At 42.4% G+C, this 24,215-nt stretch overlaps 1 protein-coding gene across 1 annotated transcript in view; it reads left to right on the forward strand.

Moving 5' to 3' along the window:
* STAB2 (stabilin 2) overlaps positions 1-23,229 on the forward strand; it is a 133,149-nt gene extending 109,920 nt beyond the window's left edge. Inside the window, exons 56-69 of the mRNA XM_084646216.1 lie at positions 846-995; positions 3,172-3,276; positions 7,625-7,732; positions 9,091-9,284; positions 10,113-10,254; positions 10,718-10,851; positions 12,367-12,532; positions 12,783-12,889; positions 13,929-14,048; positions 14,934-15,092; positions 18,941-19,051; positions 20,374-20,502; positions 21,969-22,088; positions 23,073-23,229. Of these exons, the coding sequence (XP_084502342.1) occupies positions 846-995; positions 3,172-3,276; positions 7,625-7,732; positions 9,091-9,284; positions 10,113-10,254; positions 10,718-10,851; positions 12,367-12,532; positions 12,783-12,889; positions 13,929-14,048; positions 14,934-15,092; positions 18,941-19,051; positions 20,374-20,502; positions 21,969-22,088; positions 23,073-23,123 (1,796 nt within the window). The 3' untranslated portion in view covers positions 23,124-23,229. The remainder of the gene's footprint in view (positions 1-845; positions 996-3,171; positions 3,277-7,624; positions 7,733-9,090; positions 9,285-10,112; positions 10,255-10,717; positions 10,852-12,366; positions 12,533-12,782; positions 12,890-13,928; positions 14,049-14,933; positions 15,093-18,940; positions 19,052-20,373; positions 20,503-21,968; positions 22,089-23,072) is intronic.
* The last annotated feature ends 986 nt before the right edge of the window (positions 23,230-24,215 follow it).

The raw sequence follows: 24,215 nt of genomic DNA on the forward strand, positions 1-24,215 counted from the left end.
CGTAAAACAGGGTAATACTGCAGTGAGAGTTCATTCATGCATAAGTAACATTATTATTTTCCACTCCAAATAATAACTTAAATATGCTCAAAAAGGTTCTTTTTTATGTTAGCAATTTGTAAACTCCATGTTGATAAAGAAGAGTAAAATTAATGTTATAAAGAGTAAATATTGCTTTGTTGTGACATTGCATGGAGACATATTTCAGCCATTTGAAAAAATACAAAAGATGTGAGAACCATATCATGTGCCATTCTGGGGAATGACATCAAAATGCATTAAACACATGTGCTAGAATTCACAGCCAGTACATGAGCCTACGTGTATCTGATATGAGTTCAAAGAGCATTAAGCATTAATGGGGCTGTGGGGCCCTGTTAGTTTTAACAAGTATTGACTTTGAAAACCACAGCCGTGGGGAATCACTACCAAGGCTGGTTCTGTATCATCTAACTAACTTCCCAACCTTCACTCAGCTACACCAACATGCTTGCCAAATGTCATGTGTTTTAATCCAAGCAGTTGTTGGCTTTGACTTCACCAGAGCTCTGCATGGGCTCAGGGGTTCATCCACGTGGATCAGATTGCAGTCCTGGGGGCCAAGAGTCTAAATGAGTGGGCTCCAGGTTACATCCTTCAAGTAAATGAGGTTGTATGAATCCACTGTGGTCCACTAAGTGTGTATGGGGGGATTTTCAAAAGCACCTAAAGGATTTAGGAACACATTTTATGAACTAACATTTTTGTGCTCAAAGATTTTCTAAAACCAGTTTTCTTAGAAAACAAACTTGTAAACACAAGGCAGAGCTGAACAGAACTGACTCACTGCATTTTATCCTTCCTAGCCTGCCCAGGAGGGCCAGAGACCCCGTGTAATAATCATGGTTTATGTAACGACGGATACTCAGGAACCGGAGAGTGTAAATGCAACAGTGGCTTCAATGGGACTTCATGTGAGCTGTGTTTGCCGGGAAGATATGGCTCTGATTGTACATGTATGTTTCAGCCTTATTTCTGAATTAATATCTGATTAAAATATACTATTTTTCTATATTTATTTTTGAAGCAGAAAAAATATTTTAATGTATATTCTTTGCTCTTCCATTTCAAAATTGACACGTGGCTGCCATAGCCCGCACAGTGGTTGAAGATCACTACCATGCAGAGAGCCAACACAAGACCTCAGAGTAGGGTTTACATGGGACTTTAGTGGTACATAGGCTTGTGTTGGCCTTCTACACTGGGGTGAATTTCACCCACTCCTCCTATCAATTATACTATACAGTTCCATTTTGCAGTAACATGAAGCAAGTTGAGGCTTCACTTCTTGCTTGATCTACAGTCCTGTTTAATCAAAATATAGCTGTCTCCCAACCCCAGCAACAGACAAGACAATAGAATGGAAACACTGATAAAACACAAGAAATCAGAAGGATGTTTCATGGCTATTAAAGGCAACACTTTATACTTAGCATATGAAAAAGAGAGTAACACAGGAGGGGAAATTAATTTGTGGAGAGGGCCAGCAGAAGGCCTATGCTCCATGGAAGTTCCTACATAATCCCTCAATTGTGGGCTTAAGTGGGACATCCTAGGTGCGTTGGCCTTGTGCATCCTCACAGGGGTAAATTTCATCCTAGATTAAAAAAATTATTCTCAGCATAAAGGCTTTAGTTGAGAGACTAAAGATAGCAGAAGAGACGGGCTATTAACTCTTTCACCGTAAATTACTGTTTTCAATCCAACACAGTTTTGTAGTAACTAGCACTAACCCATAAGGTTAGGTTATGCATGCAAAAGTTCCAATGCTCACCCAAAGTTTATCCATTTGACATCTGTTGTATGGGAATTTGTATGTTTATGGCACTATATAAACTATCAATCTGAACCTCAAACTCTTATGTTTACTAAACAAAAAGCCAAAAAGGTCTTGTGGCCCTATATTTTTTTTTAATATACATAACTCATTTGTTTATATAAATCAAATATTAATTTACTAGGTTAAACCCTTCACAAATCAAAAGACAAAGTGTGAAATCCTGGCTCCACTGGAAGTTTTGCCGCTGATTTCTATGAGCCCAGAATTTCACCCATAGAATCAGAACTGCTTGTAAGCCAAATCCCATGCCATTACTTTCCCACATACAAAAAACAACATTCCTGGCAAAGGGGTGGGTCAGCAGAACCAAAACTCCATTAAATAGCAAAACACATAAAGAACTATCAATAATAAAGATTCTTCATGAGAGACCAGCTCTATTGCTTGATACATCCACAAAGAAAGCTCTACTACTCAATGAAGAAATACTTTGTGCTTAAAGTTTCAGGGCATGGGGGAAGAGGCACATCCCCCTACTATAAAAAAAAATCATCCCCATTCAGACACTTTTAGTCAGTCATGAAAAACAGCTGAGATATTTTTGAGGGTAAGAATATGTATGAGCAGGTAACTTTTACACTTGCTTGGAGACAAAGTCAACCTACCCTGCAAATCCCAGCTTTGACCTTTTTAACAATCAAATGAACAATCAGACAACATGAAGGCCAGTCTGAGCCTGCTTCCCAGGTCTGACTGCTCAGAGGGTTCCTCTTTCAGGCTGCTCAGCCCCCGCCCCTTAAATCCTCTATCTGAGATCTCTCTAACAGAGCAACTCAACATGCTTGTTAAAGTTTGTTAACTCTCTTTATTCCCTCTGGCTAGAGAGCCCTCCCTCCAAGTTTGACATAACTGACAGTTGTTGCATGCTAAGCCTGGTTTCCACCTATGTCTCTAAGACAGACCACTAACCCCTTCCTGCCATGGGCCTGTGTGGTTTTCTGACGTTGCTCTAGGGAAGAATTTTCCTTTCCTAATTACTATTCTGTCTATGATCAATCTACATTGATCTACATCAATCTTCAAGCAGGTGGGGGTATAGCTCAGGGGTAGAGCATTTGACTGCAGATCAAGAGGTTCTTCCTGTTCAAATCCAGGTGCCCCCTTTGGGGGGAGGGATAGCTCAGTGGTTTGAGCATTGGCCTGCTAAACCCAGCATTGTGAATGTAATCCTTGAGGGGGCCATTAGGGATCTGGGGAAAAAATTGGGCAGCTTTGAGCAGGGGGTTAGATTAGATGACCTCCTGAGGTCCCTTCCAACCCTGATATTCTATGATTCTACATTCCCTTTACAGCCTGCAACTGCAAGGCCCATGGACAATGTGATGAAGGAATCTCTGGATCAGGACAATGTTTCTGTGAAACTGGATGGACTGGTCGATTCTGTGAAACCAAACTAGGTCTGTATCTTCTCATCAGAATCTGTTGCAAAACAATAGGTTACAGCGCTCCCAGCGAGTTTAATCAAATCAGTTGTTTTAATGCGGTGGACATAGCAAGACAGGGTTAATAATACCAGAAATCCTGCTTTGTGCAGGATAAATGGTGAAGGAGAGTATTTTGCTTTTGGTACAAGGAGGATTGAAAGCTATAAAGAAAACTATATTGTGCTACACTATGCCATGATCTGCATGGCACACAAAAAAATTCTGCAATTCCTCTAAAGTTGGAGCTCTGTAAACCTGCTTGAGGACTGACTGCAAAATGTATCAAAGGTGTTCTTGACTCAGGATCAATTCCATCTACACACAAATTGCACTAACATAGGGCTTAGACCCAGAGTCCCAGGCCCACATGGAGGTGAAGGATCTGACCGTGAGTCAAACCCTATTGCTCTGAAGTGTAGAGGAGCTCTACTGGACTAGTGCTGTGGGAGTCTGCCAAAAATATCTCATGGGCCAACTGGGGGGAGGGGTAGCTCAGTGGTTTGAGCTTTGGCCTGCTAAACCCAGGGTTGCGAGTTCAATCCTTGAGGGGGCCATTTACAGGTATGGGGCAAAAATTGGGGATTGGTCCTGCTTTGAGCAGGGGGTTGGACTAGATGACCTCCTGAGGTCCCTTCCAACCCTGATATTCTATGATTCTAACTCTTTGTGTCCTCTGGACAGTCAAGTTTTCCCATGCTGCACCACAAAAAAAGGGCTAGAGCAACCACAGTTTGGGGGGTGCCAGGGATATGGGTGGTTGACTCAGGCCCACATAATGCACTGTAGATTCTGGAGCCCCAGCTTGGGACCCATGATTCAACAATTCCTAACCTAGGGTTACAAATAAGTGTAGACACTCAAGCACTAGTTTAACAAGCCCAGGGTCTGCTAACTCGAGTTCTACTAATCCTGGGTTTACATTGCAGTCTACACAAGCCTATTGTGTTTGGAACCAAAGACAACTGAATGAGATGCAGGCAGCAGCAGTGCACAGGGACTCAGCACAGAGACTCTTCATTAATGTTACTACCAGTCAAAACGAGCCTGACGTACCAGTTGCTGAGTATCACTAATCTAGTTCCTCTCCCTGCTGTACAGCAGCAATGGTGTCTGTGTCAGATGCAGACGTCTTTGTCTACTCTGGGATTGCTCAGGTGTTGGTGAATCCATGACTCCTTTTAGCAGATTATTCTGTTGTCCTATGTGAGCAGGCAGCATGGTCCAGTGCATTGTTTCTCAACGATCAGTCCGTGGACCGGCACCAGTCCCTGAGCTCTCCCAGACACAGTTTAGGAAGGCAGCAAGCCTGTCCCTGGTATCAAAAAGGTTGAGAAATGCTGGTCTCGTGTATCAACCACAGGATGGAGAACTGAGACCAGAGAGTTCTAATCCCAGCTGTCATAATGGACTTCAACAAGTTGCTTACCCACTCTGCGGCTTTGACCTTGTCTGTAAAATAGGGATACTATTTACTGGCAATACTGAACAATTGGGGAAAAAAATCATTTTGGGTTGAATCAAAACTAAAATTTTAGGCATTCAAGGTTTTTTTAAACAATTTCATTTCATTTAATAAAATGAAAGGAAATTGTGAAACAAAAAGTCATTTCAAATAAAAAAATCAAAGTATTTATTTTGAAAATGTCAAAATGAAATGTTTTGATTTTTTTCTTTTTGTAGACTTTTTTTAACTGAAACTATTTGGTAACATTGACAGAAATTCACAAAATGTTTTAGTGTCAGAGAATTTGCATTTTTCACTGAAAAAATGTTTTGGTCAAAAAACTTCATCCAAGTCTACCTCCCAGGGATGTTAGGAGGATTAATTAAAAAGAAAAGGAGTACTTGTGGCACCTTAGAGACTAACCAATTTATTTGAGCATGAGCTTTCGTGAGCTACAGCTCACTTCATCGGATGCATGCCGTGGAAACTGTAGCAGACTTTATATATACACAGAGAATATGAGAAAATACCTCCTCCCACCCCACTGTCCAGCTGGTAATAGCTTATCTAAAGTGATCATCAGGTGGGCCATTTCCAGCACAAATCCAGGTTTTCTCACCCTCCACCCCCCCACACAAATTCACTCTCCTGCTGGTGATAGCCCATCCAAAGTGACAACTCTTTACACAATGTGCATGATAATAAAGTTGGGCCATTTCCTGCACAAATCCAGGTTATCTCACCCCCTCACCCCCCTCCCAAGAACCACACACACAAACTCACTATCCTGCTGGTAATAGCTCATCCAAAGTGACCATTCTCCCTACAATGTGCATAATTAAGGTGGGCCATTTCCAGCACAAATCCAGGTTTTCTCACATCCCCACCCCCACCCCCATACGCACACAAACTCACTCTCCTGCTGGTAAAATCCCTTCAAAACTGAGCACTCTCCAAGTTTAAATCCAAGTTAAACCAGAACATCTGGGGGGGGGGGGGGGGGGGCGGGGAGATAGGAAAAAACAAGAGGAAATAGGCTACCTTGCATAATGACTTAGCCACTCCCAGTCTCTATTTAAGCCTAAATTAATAGTATCCAATTTGCAAATGAATTCCAATTCAGCAGTTTCTCGCTGGAGTCTGGATTTGAAGTTTTTTTGTTTTAAGATAGCGACCTTCATGTCTGTGATTGCGTGACCAGAGAGATTGAAGTGTTCTCCGACTGGTTTATGAATGTTATAATTCTTGACATCTGATTTGTGTCCATTTATTCTTTTACGTAGAGACTGTCCAGTTTGACCAATGTACATGGCAGAGGGGCATTGCTGGCACCAATGTGATATATGCCATCATGTGCCAGCAATGCCCCTCTGCCATGTACATTGGTCAAACTGGACAGTCTCTACGTAAAAGAATAAATGGACACAAATCAGATGTCAAGAATTATAACATTCATAAACCAGTCGGAGAACACTTCAATCTCTCTGGTCACGCAATCACAGACATGAAGGTCGCTATCTTAAAACAAAAAAACTTCAAATCCAGACTCCAGCGAGAAACTGCTGAATTGGAATTCATTTGCAAATTGGATACTATTAATTTAGGCTTAAATAGAGACTGGGAGTGGCTAAGTCATTATGCAAGGTAGCCTATTTCCTCTTGTTTTTTCCTATCTCCCCGCCCCCCCCCCCCCCAGATGTTCTGGTTTAACTTGGATTTAAACTTGGAGAGTGCTCAGTTTTGAAGGGGTTTTACCAGCAGGAGAGTGAGTTTGTGTGCGTATGGGGGTGGGGGTGGGGATGTGAGAAAACCTGGATTTGTGCTGGAAATGGCCCACCTTAATTATGCACATTGTAGGGAGAATGGTCACTTTGGATGAGCTATTACCAGCAGGATAGTGAGTTTGTGTGTGTGGTTCTTGGGAGGGGGGTGAGGGGGTGAGATAACCTGGATTTGTGCAGGAAATGGCCCAACTTTATTATCATGCACATTGTGTAAAGAGTTGTCACTTTGGATGGGCTATCACCAGCAGGAGAGTGAATTTGTGTGGGGGGGTGGAGGGTGAGAAAACCTGGATTTGTGCTGGAAATGGCCCACCTGATGATCACTTTAGATAAGCTATTACCAGCTGGACAGTGGGGTGGGAGGAGGTATTTTCTCATATTCTCTGTGTATATATAAAGTCTGCTACAGTTTCCACGGCATGCATCCGATGAAGTGAGCTGTAGCTCACGAAAGCTCATGCTCAAATAAATTGGTTAGTCTCTAAGGTGCCACAAGTACTCCTTTTCTTTTTGCGAATACAGACTAACACGGCTGTTACTCTGAAACCGAGGATTAATTAGTTATTGTTTAAAAAGTGCTTTGAAAATGTAAGCACTACATGTTTGCAAAATACAATAATTGTAGATGAACATATGTTTTGAAAACTGTATTTAATATCAATTCAAACAACATCCCCTTTTATAATATCAGGCTATTACTGTAAATGTGCTTCAGAGTAATGAAGATCATTTCACTTACAACTGATTAGCATCAAAGCATGGCCCAGTAGATAGAGCTTTAAATGAGGATTTGCATTCTGTTCCTGCACTGACCTGCTATGTGCTCTGGGACAAATCACTTCACTCTTGTTTGCCCATCTGTAAAATGGAAATAATGATGCTTACTGCCAGCATAAAGAGCTTTGAGATCTATGATAAAATACAATATGATAGAATACAAGAGCAAGGCATTGTATTCTGTGGTGATATGAATTGTCTCACAGGTTTTTAAGTAAACATGTACTGTATACAAGTTTTCCTTTATTCTCTAGATGAGAGCACATTTTTAAAGTATAAAAAGTCATTTTCATCAGATATTTTACGTTCTTCACAGCTCTGCCGCCTGTGTGTTCACCTAATTGTTCTAGTAATGCCGTCTGCAAAGAAAAGAACATGTGTCAGTGTAAGCCGTTTTATGAAGGAGATGGAATCACGTGTACAGGTGAATTCATGTACTTCTGTCCCAGACCTGAAGAAGAGCTCTGTGTAGCTCAAAAGTTTGCCTCTTTGACCAACCCGCGTTGGTCCAGTAAAAGATATTAACTCCCCCACCTTGTCTCTCCCTGAACCTTAAAGGCAAACGTTGTTTTCACCTAGCCATTCACTTTAATACACAGGACTAATCAGGGTGAAATGTTAACTATCAAAGAGGGGCCTGAACCAAAACTTCTGATCTAAAGACTGTCAGTGACTTCAGTGGGAGCTGGACCAGACCACCCGTCCCAAACGTCCCTGACTTTGAGACACATCACTCATCAGTCTCTGAAATAAATAAAGAGTAGTTACAGATTTTTCTTATACAGAGCGTGAGGTCAATGCGTGGTTGCAACCATTGTAATAGATGGTACTGTTTGGCCCTGGAAGGTGCAACACAGGGTGATTTCACTGGGGCTTCACATATATATGTGAGGGCAACAAGATAGCTAGCCAGCTCTATTTGGGTATGGGAGGACTTTGTGGTTTTCCAGCTCAATAATTCATTTTCAGCAATCTTTGTTTGATTACCTGAGGCAAGGAAACTCTCTGACAATATTACTTGAGAGCTAGTCAGTCATTATTGCTGGGACACATCATCTCCTCCACAGACCCATTATGTGGAGGGTTCCTTCATCTGGTAAGGGGGCTTGGCACATTTCCCACTCTCCGTTGTATGGAGTCAGGATTGTGGAAGGAGTAGGTATGCTGCAGGACCACAGCAAATACACATTGTCCCCCTTCCATCCCAGCAGAAGTTAGCCAGAAAAATTAGTGCATCCCCAGGTTGTAGTAACCTTTCTATAATCCACCCCCAGGTTTATTAGGAGCCAACGTGGCCTGGGTGGAGTCCTTATTAGAGTAGCTCCATCATGGTACCAAGGAGCCAAGCAGAGCCACTGGGAGGTACAGAGCATGCGTGGCCCTGGCTTCTGGAGAATCTGCCACTCTTGGGGACTGGTTTTTGATGGGGTTGAGATCAGGAGGGACTTGTCCTGCTGCCCTCTGGGACAATGCAGAGGAATCTATAATCCTCATGGAGGTTTCCTTTCAAAAATTCCCATGCTGAAGCAGGAGAGGAGGTCTGGGCCAGTCCTACTATGTTAGATAAGGGATGTGCCCAAGCCCCTGAAGAGGACTGGGGCCCCTTTTGTGCAGGACTCTCTACAAAATAGAGAGTAGCCAAAGAAGCTTACAGTCTCATCAGCCAAAAAATGTTCCAGTTGCTTTTAAATAACTGGAGCCAGCATTTCCTTGTGAAGGCAAGACACTCTTTAAAAATACCCTAACTCACCTTTTTTTTTTTTTTTTTTTTTTGCTTTGTAGCTGTGAATCTTTGTAAACAAAACAATGGTGGGTGTCACCAGAATTCGAAATGTACCCAAACTGGTGTGAAAGTCCTTTGTAGCTGTCAGAAAGGATACACAGGAGATGGACACACCTGCCTTCCTATCAATCCTTGTGCTGATGGGCTCAATGGTGGTTGCCATGAGCATGCCCTTTGTACAATGACAGGACCTGTAAGTTGTTGAGGGGGAGGGGGATGGGGCTGGCTTTTTTGTCTTTGAAATCCTGACTAGACACCCACTCCACCTCCTAATGAAGTCAACAGGAGTCTTTCCAGTGACTTCAGTGGGAGCTGGACCAGACCACCCCTCCCAAATGTCCCTGACTTTGAGACTCATCAGTCCCAGCCTGCTTTCTACATAACTTTGGTGTCCACTCAGCTTACTGGTGGAAACTGTTTATATTAGAAATGCAGTATCATGAAACTGAGGTTATTTATACTAAAGAAATGGATCCCACAACATGTTCAAGTATTCTGCATGTATATTTTGATAACCCTTATGCTGAGTGTCTCACCCCTCCCCACATTTGGGCCTTGGCAGGCTGGAATGTATAAGATGCCTAGAGGAGATGTAAATATTCCTACAGCTAAATCTATCTTCTCAGCCTGTTTCAATCAGTGTATTATTAAATTATTTTCATGGTTCCATATGTATTTATTTAATTTTGTTTTGAGTGGCTACCATGTATATTTATTATTATAATTCTTCAAAGCATATTCTGAGCGGTTTAGGTATAAATGCTTTGACCCTTAATTCAGCAAAGCACATAAAAGTATGTACATAAGTGTTTTGTTCAATAAGGATGAATTCTAATATGTGTGTAAGTGGTTTATTGAGTCATAGCTTTTTTGCTAGTGGCATGTTAGCAAATGCACAGTGTGCTGTTGCGGGACTCAGCAAACGGGATACTTCCATGCATTCAGAAAATGCTATTTTAGGCTGTCATTTTTATGTTTCTAAAACATTCTGTTTGGACATTTTTATTCTCTCTCCTACCAGGATAAACGCAAATGTGAATGTAAAAATAACTACGTTGGTGATGGGCTTGACTGCACTGTGATGCAGCTTCCAGTTGACCGTTGTTTGCAAGACAACGGGCAGTGCCATGCCGATGCCAACTGTGCCGATCTTCACTTCCAGGGTCAGTATGCCAGATAGACTCAGAAGTAGTGTGGTATGCAGAGCTCAGGCTAGGATCCTTCAACTGGATCCCTCCAGGTGGACTCCTGTGTCCATGTCAAGTTTCACTGAAGTCAAAGGGGTTCTGCACAGATGTAGTCATTTAGGCCCCAACTGAGCAATCAATCCCTCTTCAGCAAATCACTTAAGCACACGCTTAAGTCCTGGCAAAGTAATGGGACTTACGCACATGCTTAAAGTTTAAGAATGTGCTTTAATATTTTGTGAGTTGGGACCTTTGAAAGCAACCGATTAAAATGATTCCAAATGGAAATATTACCCCACAAGTGGCTTGTTACATGCTAGCTCCATTTCATGAAAATTCCTCAAGGATTGCTCAAGCTATTACAGAACAGGGCACTTTATGCCCAGAGAGTTAACCCACCTACAGCCCTAAAGTTAAATTATTGATTGTTTACTTACAGATGCTACAGTTGGAGTCTTCCATTTGCGCTCTCCCCAAGGGCAGTACAAACTGACTTATGAAAAAGCAAAGGAGGCCTGTGCCAGGGAAGGGGCAACAATAGCTACATATAATCAGCTGTCATATGCTCAGAAGGTGACATAGTGCTGAACTTCAGTGGCAATGGACTCAGTGTGTGTGTACTGTATTTAGTGGCTCCACAAGGCTGAAACACAACTGTGAGACTTAGCTATTTGGAAGTTGAATGCTACAAGGCTATACATTTATATCCTAAGGAATGCAACTTCTTCGCTGTAGGAGTAGGCTTGGTAGAATTTGATTATTATTTTTTTAATTTCAACAGATAATATTAATGTTTATTTGTAAGCTTTTTTAGATTTTTATTAATTTAAATTTTGGCAGTTGTGCAAAATTATGGGTTTTAAACATTTTTTTAGCTATTTAAATATTCACACTTCTGGGAAATTATTGGGGGAGGGGGGAGAGTGGTCAGACAATTATTTAATGACAGTAGATGTTGAGATCCAAACAGTTAAAGCTTTATAACCATTAAAACACAAATTGCCAATATCACAGGTCAAAATATACAAAGTAAATAACCTGAAATCAACAAATCATACCTGTTTTTACTATGCATTCACTAGTCCATTTGTAACAAGGCTAATTCAAAAGTCTAAATCGCTGGGTTTTGACTAAGTTCTCAAGCAGCATTTTTCTTACTTTGCCTGTCTGTAAATTTCAGTCATCATCAGTGGAAATTATTTAAAGAGACCCATTATTTAAAGAGACAAGAGATACTGGTAAGATGAAAGACTGGAGTGTGTACAAGTGTGTAAATTTTCTTCTTGGGCACGTAGAGCAGCCTGAACCAACCCCAAGGATCCAGAGCCCTCTGGACTTTGGGCACATTCAGCTCTGGATCTGAACAATTCAGTTCAGACTCCTCTTTAGTGTAAATATTTCTCTGTGACAGCAAAGCCAGCAGTAACATTGGCTTTGAGTTTACTGAATATTTATTAAAAAAAGAAAAGGAGTACTTTTGGCACCTTAGAGACTAACAGATTTATTTGAGCATAAGCTTTTGTGAGCTACAGCTCACTTCATTGGATGCATTCGATGAAGTGAGCTGTAGCTCACGAAAGCTTATGCTCAAATAAATTTGTTAGTCTCTACGGTGCCATAAGTACTCCTTTTTTTTGTGAATACAGACTAACATGGCTGCTACTCTGAAACCTGAATATTTATTATTCACATTTAATTGAACTTGTCAACGCTTCTTCTGTGTTGATAAAAAGAGGTCATTTTTATTCCTGTTTTGCACACAAAAGCCACCCAACTGCTGCTAAGCACTCTTTGGCCCTGCTCCTGCATTGAGTTCTGCATAGACAAACCCCCTGCACCTGGGACTCCACGCACAGGTGAGGTGGTCAGTGCAGGATTGTGCTGAGTTGAAATTCACCTTGTGCAGAGAGCCCACACAAAGCCAATGCACGGCTTAAGCCCTCAAAATAGGATTTAAGTAGGACTTCTGTGGCATGTAGGCATTATGTTGGCCCTTGGTGGGAGGAGGAGTTTCACTCACAGTGTGTTAGATTAATTACAGTTCTGTTTCCTCTGTGCTTTACAATATTATTAATGTGTTGGTTACAGGCACAATACCACTTCTGTGCTGCTGGCTGGTTAGATAATGAAAGAGTTGGTTATCCAACTGCCTTCTCTTCCCCAAACTGTGGATCAGGATTTGTTGGAATAGTTGACTATGGACCTAGAGTCAACCTGAGTGAAACCTGGGATGTCTTCTGCTACAGAGTCAAAGGTAACGGAGTACCTACTGCCTACATCTATGGTAGTTTGGTCAAAAGGACACTATAATTAGTTCCAGTAATGTCACTAAGTTTAAAGTGCCCAGCCCATAGTATTGGCAACAGGTTCTCTTTCTAAGCTAGGAAAAATTTCTTTGGACTGGAAAATTATTTTTCTTCCACAGAGCAGTAGCAACCAGTGTCCTGGAATAGACCATTCATTCTTGGCTTGTTATCTAAAAGACATGTATTTGTATTTTACAGATGTGAACTGCACGTGTAAGACTGGCTATGTGGGTAATGGCTTCACATGTAGCGGGAACCTGCTACAGGTCCTGATGTCTTTCCCCATGTTTACAAACTTCTTGTCGGTATGGACTAAAGAAGAAGTACACTGTTTTGAGATACAAACAAACTAAACCAAGTTGCATAGCATAGCAAATACCCCACACATTTGTTTACATGTAAATGTTTGCTTTATTAGCTCATTCCACTCACATTGAATAGCATACCTGGCTGGGTAATCTCACTCTTCTCTTACTATATGAGAAAGTAAATACGAGCATTATAAAATGCAGCACTAAAGCAGGGTGGAGCCTTTGAAATCATGATTTAAAAAAATCACTGGTTTAAATCAGGTGGAGACTTTATAAAAATAAATTGAAAATTTGTGTTTGTTGAAAAATGTAGATTGAACTAATATGTTAATAGGGGGGTTGATTTAATTTTAAATGCCACAACGGGTAGAATATTTTATTTGAATTTTACCACACTGCTAGAGGCAAAAGATTGACATTTAACGCCCTGATCCTGCAAACACCAAGGTAGGTATGTAACTTTGCTCATATGAATAGGCTCACTGATGACAATGGGTCTACTCGTGCTTTCAAGTTAAGTCTGTGCATAAGAATTTGCAGCATCAAGGGTTAAAATTGTCGTCTTAATAAAAATTTCTCTCTAAGGGTATGTCTGCACCGGAGCTAATTTCCAGCTGAGGCAGAGATATCACGCCAGCTCCGATCGAGCTAGCGTGCGAAAGGTAGCAGTGTAGCCTTAGCTGCACGGGCGGCAGGAGGGGCTAACCATCCTGCGTATACACCTAGTGTTTCAGGCAGGATTGTATTTGGGTGGCTAACCAGTCCTGCTGCCTGGGTGGCTGCAGCGACACTGCTATTTTTAGCATGCTAGCTCAGTCACCGCTAGTGTGGGTATGTCTCCCCGAGCTGGGAGTTACAACCCTGGCTCCAGTGTACGTATTCCCTTAATAGGATAAAATGGTTGTCAGTTCAAAGTTGTTTCAGTGTTAACAATGAAGTTGTGTTTTTTTACATATTCATTCTGCTTTTGTCACAATAACTGGACCATAATCCAGATTGCCCTCAATTAAGAATGAATTTTGTTTCTTCCTAGGAAGTCCTGGTTTACTCTAACAGCTCCACAAAAGGCAAAGAGTTCCTGAAATACCTCACAAACTTGTCAACCCGGGCCACTCTCTTTGCCCCAAACAATAATGGGCTAAGAGAAAATGAGGTGAGTATCTATTTAACCTTTTCTTTCATTCTGAGCAGGCATGCTGGAGTCCAATAGTAACTGTTAAAATTTAATTTGAATGAATAAATCTCAGGAAGAGACAGCAGGCCGAAGGGTTTTATTAGGTTGCTAATTGGATAGGCAGACTTGTCTGTCTTATTTTTTTCTCAGACAATCATGAATACATGTTGAGCCACTTTTAAGAATTTTCCGTACAATGGGTTTTGTTGCCACATATGAAAGTCCTTTCAAGGCAAGGTCAGCTCTCATTTATCTGCAACTGCATCTGTAAGGACAGTTATTAAGAGAAAGTTGTGTGTAATTTTGGTATCTGGTATTTGTTACACATCCATTCAGAGGAGGTTATTCTTCTACCTTATCACGTCCTTCATCCCTTTCCAATCAACTGTTGCTTTAAATTTTACGGGTGGAATCCTGGTCATTGACTTCAGTGTGGTCAGGAGTTCATTCTAAGGCCTGGGTTATCCCACAGTGGGACCAGAAGTTCATCCTGTGGCCTGCACGATCCCCCAGTGGTGCACTAGGTAGTTTGAAACTTGTACATTTCTTAAAGGTTTCCCACAAACACATTTTTTAAAGAAGTGGGGTTGTAGCGTTGTTTGATTCTTCAAGGCTCTTCTGTTCCTGTGATAGTGCAGAAAGACCAGCAAGAAGGGGAAGCCTTTTGTCCAGCTAACGTGTTTTGTTTTGTGTAATACTCTAGGGCCAAAAGAGCTATAGCCCCTCTTGCTCAAGACCACTATGTCAGGGAATGCAAGTAGCAGAAATGGAGAATTTCAAGAGCCAGCCAGGGAATTTAATCTAGTGGTAAAATCAGCTGGGTGAGTTAGATTGGTAAATGTGTCTATTTTCCCTCTTCTTTAGACACTTTCTGGACGAGACATTGAGTATCATCTGTCCAATTCCAGCACACTGTTTTATGAAGACTTGACCAATGGGACTACTCTTCAAACAAGGATAGAGAAAAGACTCTTAATTACATACAGCATAGGTCAGGATTACCAAATCCCGACAAAGAAGAAGGTATCTGTGTTAAAAATAAGTCTGCTGTCCTCACTCCTATCCACCATATTGTCCTTTGTCTTGTTTATTAGCAAGCACCACACAATCCAGGGTAGCCTTGTCCGAGAGAGAAGCAGCAAGCCAGGAGACTGCAATGATTTCTAGTGCACGTTATTCAGCATTTCATTACAGGGTACTGTTGAGTTACAGAAAGCTTGAAACGTGGGGTGGGGGAAGATGGTGGTTGGCCAATATGGCCAGAAGCATGTAACAGCACAGTGTAGGCTTGGGTCTAACTTGCACTTCAGGGTGGTAGGAGAGCTGGAGTTCAGTGGGAGAGGGGGAGCGGCATTTAGTTTACTACTAAGGAACATTCTTAGTTCCTGATCGAAATTTTTCATTAAAAACAAAAATGGACCAAAACTGGCCTTTTAGATGAACATTTTCACAGAAAATTGATTTTTTAAAAAATAGTTTCTGCCATTTCCTCAAAAAGCTGACACCCCCCACTCCCTCCCCCCCCCCCCCCCAAAAAAAACAAAACAGAAAAAGTCAAAACAGAAAATTCTTACATTTTGGAAAAAACGTAACTTTTCATTTTTGGTGAAATTGTCACCTTCTGCCCAGCTCGAACACTTTGAATGACAGCAGCCTCTATGTAGCAACTCCCTTGGGCTAGACTCTGGATGCATGTGTAACCCACATACCTCCTGGGTGTGGCGTTCTGTCCCATCTAGTGGCACCAAGACCACTTAGAGAGAGAGATTAATGAGTTTGCTCTACAGCCTTAGCTAACAGCCAGTTGGCTTTTAGCTCATGCAGTAGAGGCTCATGCACTAAGTTGCAGAGGTCCCAGGTTCGATCCCGCCTGCCGATGACCAGAGTCTGTTGGTGTTACACATGTATAGCAAAAGAGAGTCCTTACCCTAAAGAGCTTGTCAGCAAGCAGGACTGTTGCAGACAAGCTTCCAAAGAACGTGTGGCTAGTGTTCCTTGGCTAGAACAGAAGTGTGGACTTCTGAGGAAGGTGATGCATGGGAATAAATGAGAGCAGAGAAGAGATGGAAAGAAGATTGCTCTAGAACTCTCCCCTGTATCCAGAAAAACATTCAGGGGTGACAATTACAGCATATCAGATAAGGAATTTAAAAATGAAATTCCACCCTCTGTTCCATTCTACTACCCAGTTAGAATATATTAGAACAGCCGAACCATTGTCTCAGCACGGTACTAAGATGTATAGCTCCTTAAAATAATCTTTTCACTGCCACTTTCCCCTTATCTGACACTTGAGTTAGAAAATAACCAGAGATCTATTGAGGGGATTTGTCCTCCTTGAACCTCAGTCAGTGGGGGATGGGGAGGTGTGTTGTACCAGCCCATGTGTCCAGTCGATTTTGGTCTCCAGATGATTGGAATACACAACCCTCCACCACGCTGTTTAAAATCCACCCAGAGAACATCCAATTTATTTTCTAGTCCCCTGGATTTGCATAAACAGCACTTGAGGCTTCTCAGCATGCACATGAATGAGCATGCTCCCAACACCAGAGTACACTCCTGTTAACAAGTATACTCCAGCACGCACAACTGTATCCCTACAAAGATGTCGAGCCCTTTAAACACAGGTCACATGTTTGTACAGTTATAAGCCAACAGTGGGCTGCATGCCAATCTTCAACTGGCTGAGTTAAACCATCTTTGATTTTCCTAGTTACAGCAGTGCCCAAAGGCGTGTAAGAATGGAAGGGAAACGAGACAGCTGACTTACAAGTGTGCACCCTCCATTCAGCTAAGCACTTGCCTCTCTCTAGCACGATGAAACAGCCCCACAACGCACTTTCAAGGCTTTTAAAATGAGCACTGACAGGCTAGTAAAAGTAGGGAAGATCGAAATTATAACCTAGGCCAGGGGTGGCTAACCTGTGGCTCCGGGGCCACGTACGGCTCTTCAGAAGTTAATATGCGGCTCCTTGTATAGGCACCGACTCCAGGCTGGAGCTACAAACACCAACTTTCCAATGTGCCGGGGGGTGCTCACTGCTCAACCCCTGGCCCTGCCCCCACTCCACCCCTTCCCCTGAGCCTGCCATGCTCTCCCTCCTGCACGCCACAAAACAGCTGATCGGGAGGTGCAGGGAGGGAGTGGGAGATGCTGATCTGCAAGGCTGCTGGTGGATGGGAGGCACTGGGAGCGGGGAACTGATGGGAGGCTGCTGACGTATTACTGAGGCTCTTTGGCAATGTACATTGGTAAATGCTGGCTCCTTCTCAGGCTCAGGTTGGCCACCCCTGACCTAGGCAGTAACAGTAATAGTTTTCCTTTTATAGTGCCTCTTTCACTTCTCCCTTCTGGTGGAAGCATTACATTTGTGCTTGCAAAACTGAAAATGCTTTAATCTAATCCCTGAGGCCCTGGCACAGATCCACACATTCACACTGGAGGACGACATCTGAACAGGGGTGTTATTTAGAGGTCAAGCAAACACCTGCATCCACGCACCCTATCGGACCCTAGAAACTGACATTCCACATGAAGTGGCTGAGCCCCAAAATCCTTTTCATAAGAACGTTCATGCTGCCAGGAGAGACTATAACTCAGAACCATGCTGGCTGACTTCTACCATCTCTTGTGCAGTGCAGACAAAAGTCCATGTGATTCTGTTCTATGTAGCAAAGGCTGCTTTGCTCACTGTTGGCACAGCAAACATGTTATGACTCACTCACGAGCAAGATCATTTGCGTTAATTCTTATTTAAAATATAATGCTTTAGACAGGGTTCAACACTGCACGTGGTTTTAGAGGGACTAGAAAAAAACCAGGTAAGATGACTGTAGCCTCAGCCATGCCCCACATACAGTGAGCACAGCTCTGGGGTAAAAGAAGCTGTTTGCAGCTTCCTGATCCTGGAGCCAAGCAGAGACCGGTTTGCCACTGGCATCATTGAGAGCAGCCCTGCCTCACCAGCCAGAGATTGTCACATCCCCCGCCCTCAGAAACTCCCCTGGCACAGCTCCATAGTGTAGGAAGCTGGATATGCTAAATCTACATCAGCAAAAGATTCCTCAACAGTGGAAGAATCACCAGATGATGAGATCCAGCTCCTGTTTGCCATAGAAGCAGAATAAAAAGAGACCAGACAGAGGCTCGGGATGGTTCCATAGGCAGCAAGAGTTCAAGATGAGTTTGTCAATTGCATTTAGAACAGTCTGGAGTGACTGTAGGACTGGTTGATCCATAGCCCATTACTGCTCCCTTTTCATCTCCAGATTGCCCATTCAACTAGAGCCCAGGGAAGCAGTGACCAAATGCTGCCATCCAAGACCTGTTACGTGGCCTATATGAAATGAGTTGGTGGGCTCAGACTGGTTGACAGGTGTCCACCTTGCAATGCCACCAGAACAAATAGTATTTAATGATAACCTCAGCAGAAAGCCAAAAATTGATGGGCATGGAGATGACAATGCTCCTGGCCAGGGTTGAGATTCAGTGGCAAGGCCATGAGGAGAGGGTTGTCCTATTGCTCCCTGTCTTGTACTTTGCTATTGAGTCAGGATTGTCAGTTTCATAAATCACTAAAAACATGACACAGATGAAGTGAAATTAATTTCCTAGCATTGTCCATTCCTAGATTCCCGCTCCTGTTGGTTAGCTCTGGCAGAGAGGAGCCCTCAGAGGGTTTGAGCAATTGTGGGCTGATGTCCAATAACCAGGCAGGGTATTTTCTTTAGGCAGATGTATAATTACACAAGAAGAGTCTCCCTTTCCTAACCAGTGAAAGACATAAGGGAAATAAATCTAAATTTTACTTTGCTTCTGAAATCAGGAAGGTCAAAACTCAGTTCCCATTGTTCTTTTTCTTGTTTAGAATGAGACCAGATACGTGGATGGAAAATCTATTCTTGAATGGAATATCATTGCTTCCAATGGAGTAATCCATGTCATTTCAGAGCCTTTAAAAGCTCCTCCTCCACCACCTGTAAGTATTTGTTGTTCTATCTTTTGAGATCATTGCTGTCAGTTGTGAATAACTTGTCCATAAAATCTTCCTATAATTCCTTATAAAGTAGCCTGTCAGTTGCATTCTGGTTTTATTTCCAGGTTAAGAATTTACTTTAGCATAGATTGAATTTAAAAAACTCAAGGACAAAGTTACTGGTAGAATTGGTCAAATTTTTTTCTGATGGAACAATTACCTGCTGGAAAATGCTGATTTGATTGAATCAAGTAATTCTGTGGGAATCTGCGAATTCCATCAAAACTTCCTATGGAAGCTTCAGCTCCCCCAGATCTCTGGCTCCCCTGAGGCTAGCTGGGAAGCTGGTTTACCACATCAGAAATTTTTGGAAAAAATCCATTTCAGTTCTTCCAGAATGGAGTTCTTTGAAAGTTTCTGTCCTAGGGAAAAATTTGCATTTCTGATTTTTCATTGCGACTCGGCACAAAAATAATTCTGTGATGTTTTCTGTGGGATGGAAATTCCAATTCCTGCACAGTTTTGATTAGCAGATTATCACCACAAATCATACCAAGATAGCAAGGCTCACGAACACACTTATTCTCCTTTCAGCTTGTGCAAGCTTGGCACTTTGTCATATTCTGAGCAAGATCACCCTAAGAGCTTGTCTACACATAAGTTGAACTGCTTTAGCTACAGTTTAGGTATAGTTGTACCAGTTTGACCTTCTCAGTCCAGTTATAGTGGAACAATCCCATCCAGTGTCGGTGCAATTATACTGCTATAAGCATTTACCGCAGCGTAGCCTGTCCCTGTACAGAAAGGGGAATAAACTATTCCAATCTAAGGCATCTTGCTACTATATAACTGCATCCGCATTTGGGGATATACTCATGTAAGTATTTTGTTAATAGCTCACACCCCCAGCTAACAAACAGTGTGCGTGTAGACCAGGATTTATCATTCCACTCCCATACGCTTACCTGCACACAAGATTCTATTGCAAAGGGCTACATTTCCCACCTTTACAGTGCAATCGTCTAACCGTGTTTTTTTCATAAGAAGGAACCTTCTCTGGGGAAAGGGATCGCTGACTGATCAATGAGCAGCTTGGATTCGGTTATAAAATGAGGGTTTGTTTTAACTCGTGTTTATGAGGGTCTGAGACCTGGGAACTGTCAAGCACAAAAGCTGATCAAGAAGAATTAAACTAGCGGCAGCATCCCTGCCACCTACGCTGCCGTTGGCATCCTTACGGTGCACAGCATTTTAAATTATGGACTCCCGCTTTGGAATGATGCTCAGTGCCCGGCTCCAGCACTCACTCCTCTCTCTATGATCAGGCTTCTCTCCACACTGGATTTGGAACAGGAATATTCTTTGCCATCATCCTGGTTATTGGAATCGTGGCTTTTGTCGGGTACTCGTACTTCAGATTCAAGAGGAGAAATATTGGCTTCCAGTATTTCAAGGTAGGAGGAGGTTGAGTGTGAAATTGAATGAGAAGCGGTCGACACCTACTCATGCCTATCCCCATTTAGGGGCAGATACAAGCTACAATATCCGTCCTGTTTGGGTCGGTCTTCAAAAGTGTCCTTCCTTGTTACTCTGCTAGTTAGTAAATACGCTTGTTTGCATCAAAACCTTCCCCACCCCCGCCCAAACCCTCATGGCTGCCTCTGTGTGCGGGGTCAAACTCTGTTCCTGAGAATCTAGGGGCTGTTCCTACACTTGGAGAGAGGCAAAGTCTCTTCAAATAGTCACAATGCAGCCTTGCCCAGGCAAACCAAAAGCCTGCACAAGGAATCTCCCAGCCCATTTACCTCAAAGCAAGGACCAGAGACCTAGTCAAGGGAGCACAAGAGCCTAAACATAGAAGCAGCAGGGCCATGGCCTATCCTACTCAACAGCAGTCCTGAGTGGGCCACGTGCTCTGTGGGGATGCAATGTGCATGCGGTCCTGCACACCAGGTGAAAGTGTGCTTTCCTGAGGCACAGTCCTTCCAAGAACTCTCCCTAGGGCAGTGTTCACACCCAGCCACGGCCACAGCCTTGCTCAAAGCTTGTATTCTACAGCAGCCCTGACCCAAGGTCCTATTTCTCCAGCTCACCTAGACACTCAGCTTCAGGAGGCCATTAATTTGGAAGCCTAACTATGCCCACTTAAGTGGGCACCACCAAATACCCCTGTTTTACCACCAAGTGTCATGATAGTCCTGGGCTTGTCCAGCGTGTGTGTTTGAACTGAGATTTGATAGCAAGGAAGGCCAGAGAGTTAGACCAGCATTTGCTAAGGTTCTAAAAGGTAAGTTTAGGTGTGATATTTAACATGGGAGCGAGCCAACATGATTGCTTCCTGTGAAGGCACTATGCAAAACTAATCTAGTAACAAAACTATTCAGCACAAGCTACAAGGATGGACGATTTAAAAAAAGTGTGTGGGGGGGGGGTCATGTAAAAGGATCAATCTAAAAGAAATTTCCCCCAGAAACAGCCAGTTTTTGTCCCTACCTATTCTAGCCCCTACATATAAACATGAATAGTCATTTAGGATTGTAAGAGGAATATTGACCAAGGGAAACTGTGATTTATTTGTATTATGCACCCAGAGGCCTAAAGTGAGATTGGGAACCCGGTCTGCTAGGCATGGTTCAAATCACACTTCCCAGGCTAAAGCATTTGCAATCTAAGTAGAGAAGACAAAGGCTGAGGGGAGGGGGGAAGAGGCAAATTGATTGCCATGGTAGAGCCGGTACCAGAACTCAGGTCACCCGAGTCCAGGTCCAGCACTCTAGTCATTCGAGCACCCCGCCTCCAATCACTACACCAATACACATTATTTGGTTAGGTGCGGCAGAGTCAATGAAATGCCGAATGCCTCACTGGATATGCTAACGGCAGAATGATGTATTTTAAATGGGTGTATGGTTTTATACAGTCAAAAGAAGATATAGATGTGACAGCACTAGACAAGCCACGGCTTTCAAACATCACAAATCCCTCCTATGAAAGTTCTGCTCCTCCTCCTCCACCAGAGCCTGCCTACGAGCCTTTCTCTGTAAGTTTTCACTTTGATTTTGGAGATTATGATAATAGTTTAAGATCATGGAGATGGAATTCTGCAAGGGGACAATGTCTAGCTGAAAGTCAGGAAGGAGGGGGGTCTATACTTGGGGGGGGGAATAAAAATCCCACCCTTGGGCCAGCTCCACCAGTAGCAAGAGTGGGGCTCTAGATCATTCGGCAGCATTTTAGCAACCAGAGCTAGCAGTAAAAGACAGGGCAGTTAAAACGCTGCTGGCTGCTAGTAACTTGTCTATGCAAACATTCCCCCGGTCCCCAGTTACTGCCTGAGTGGTAGCAAGGGTGGGAAATGTATAGAAGAGGCTTTAAAAAAAAATTTCCTTATCTCAGCTGCAGACACCTGATAACAGTGGTTTTCATCCTGTTCTGTACAGTGACCCCATGTAAGAACAGGGATGTCCCAGAGTGAATATTCCTATAAAAAAAACTTGCATGCTGCTCTTGTATCAGAGTTTGGTGGTCATTCAGCAGCATTTTACAAGCCTGCTGTTACACTCGGACAAAAGTTTGCAATAGCAAGGGGACACAAATATTTGGGGCACTGTGTAATTCCTCCATAATAATTGAAGGGAAAGGTTAAAGAAACTGAAGGCAAGTGGGGTTAGTCCTTATGGCCCTGATTCAGCAAAACACTTCAGCATGTACTTAAATCCTATTGACTTCAGAAGCTCTAAAGCCTGAGCTGTAAGGGCTTTGCTGAACTGCGGCCCCTATAGGGCTGATGACTCAAGTTTAACTTTGCCTCCTTTCATGGTAGCTGGAGTCAAATAACATGATGCAATGCTATTCTGGATGTAGGATGAATGGCATTTGGGGGGAAATCTCTCACTGAGAAGAATCTGGAATGCACTTTAATGTTTGGGATTTCCTGGTGCACATGTGATAGGCACAACAGGACTAGAAATTCACTGTGAGGGAAGTTATAGATTGGACAATAGAATGATACTTCATTTTATAGGATTCTGATGAACAGCAGCTTGTAATGAGTGGGCCTCATGATCAGTTTTGAAGACTGAAGTTGGAATTAACAATGAAAAACCTCTCTCTACAGTCTAAAATGAACATTTACTGTGAATAAGCCCTGCCTAAGCACTTCAGGGGAAAAAAATTACCTTTTTATAACATTTTTTTAAAGTAAGTAAGTGTTTGAGACAGCGAATTTGCTGAAAAGTTGGTTACATGTAAGGAATATCAAGTTCCACTTTAAACAAATATAGAATTAATGTAGAAATGTATTCCTCTGCCTAGGAGACATTTAAAGGTTATTTCTATTTAAGGATATAGCAGTTGCTAAACAGCCCACGATGACTTATAGTTTTTCAGAACACCATGTAGCTACTTTGATTTATGATGCCCGTCTTTCTGTAAAGAAAAGAAACTGCCTCTTAAACACATAGTCCTGATGTCCTCTGATGACCGTACTTGGAGGATGTACTCTGTGTTTGCTACCCTTGTGTCTTTATATCTAATTTTGTCTTGGGGTTGAATCCAGAAGTGGCTGACAAGGAGCAAAAGCCACAAATATTGCTTAATAGTATTACGACCTTCATTTTTAAAATTATTTGATCTTGTTAACAATGTTCTTCCTTCTAAAAAATGATGTAGCTGCAAATGCAAGCACAGTATGTCTGGTTTGCCCACTCTGAGCCATTTATGAATTCTGTCATTGTTATGAAGAAATATTAACTGTAGAGGAATTAATGAGGAACGCAAGTCATGTATGACACTAACCTATTTCATTATTTTATTTCAAGTCATTTTTGTGCAGAATAGGCATTCTGCTTGTTTACTGCCCACTTTGCCTTCCCCATTCATTTTTCAGTGGTTTGTGTAAAGTAAAAAAAAAAAAAAAACAACCTTCTGCATTGTCTGTGTAGAATATTTGTATCAACTCAGTTACACATGAGATGCAAATTTTAAATGAATAGCAATAGCAGCTGCCCTTTCTACATGTACTATATTAAAATAATGAAATAAAGAGTGTGGGTGGAGGGAGGTGGGGAAATTCAGTCTTAATGCTGCAGCAAGTCTCCAGAGGGCTGGAAAGGCTACATAACACAGTAAACCTCAAGGAGAGATTTTTATGTTTGTGATGGCAGTG

The sequence above is a fragment of the Lepidochelys olivacea genome (assembly GCF_965140295.1).
Source record: "Lepidochelys olivacea isolate rLepOli2 genome assembly, chromosome: 1".
Classification (NCBI taxonomy): Eukaryota; Metazoa; Chordata; order Testudines; family Cheloniidae; genus Lepidochelys; species Lepidochelys olivacea.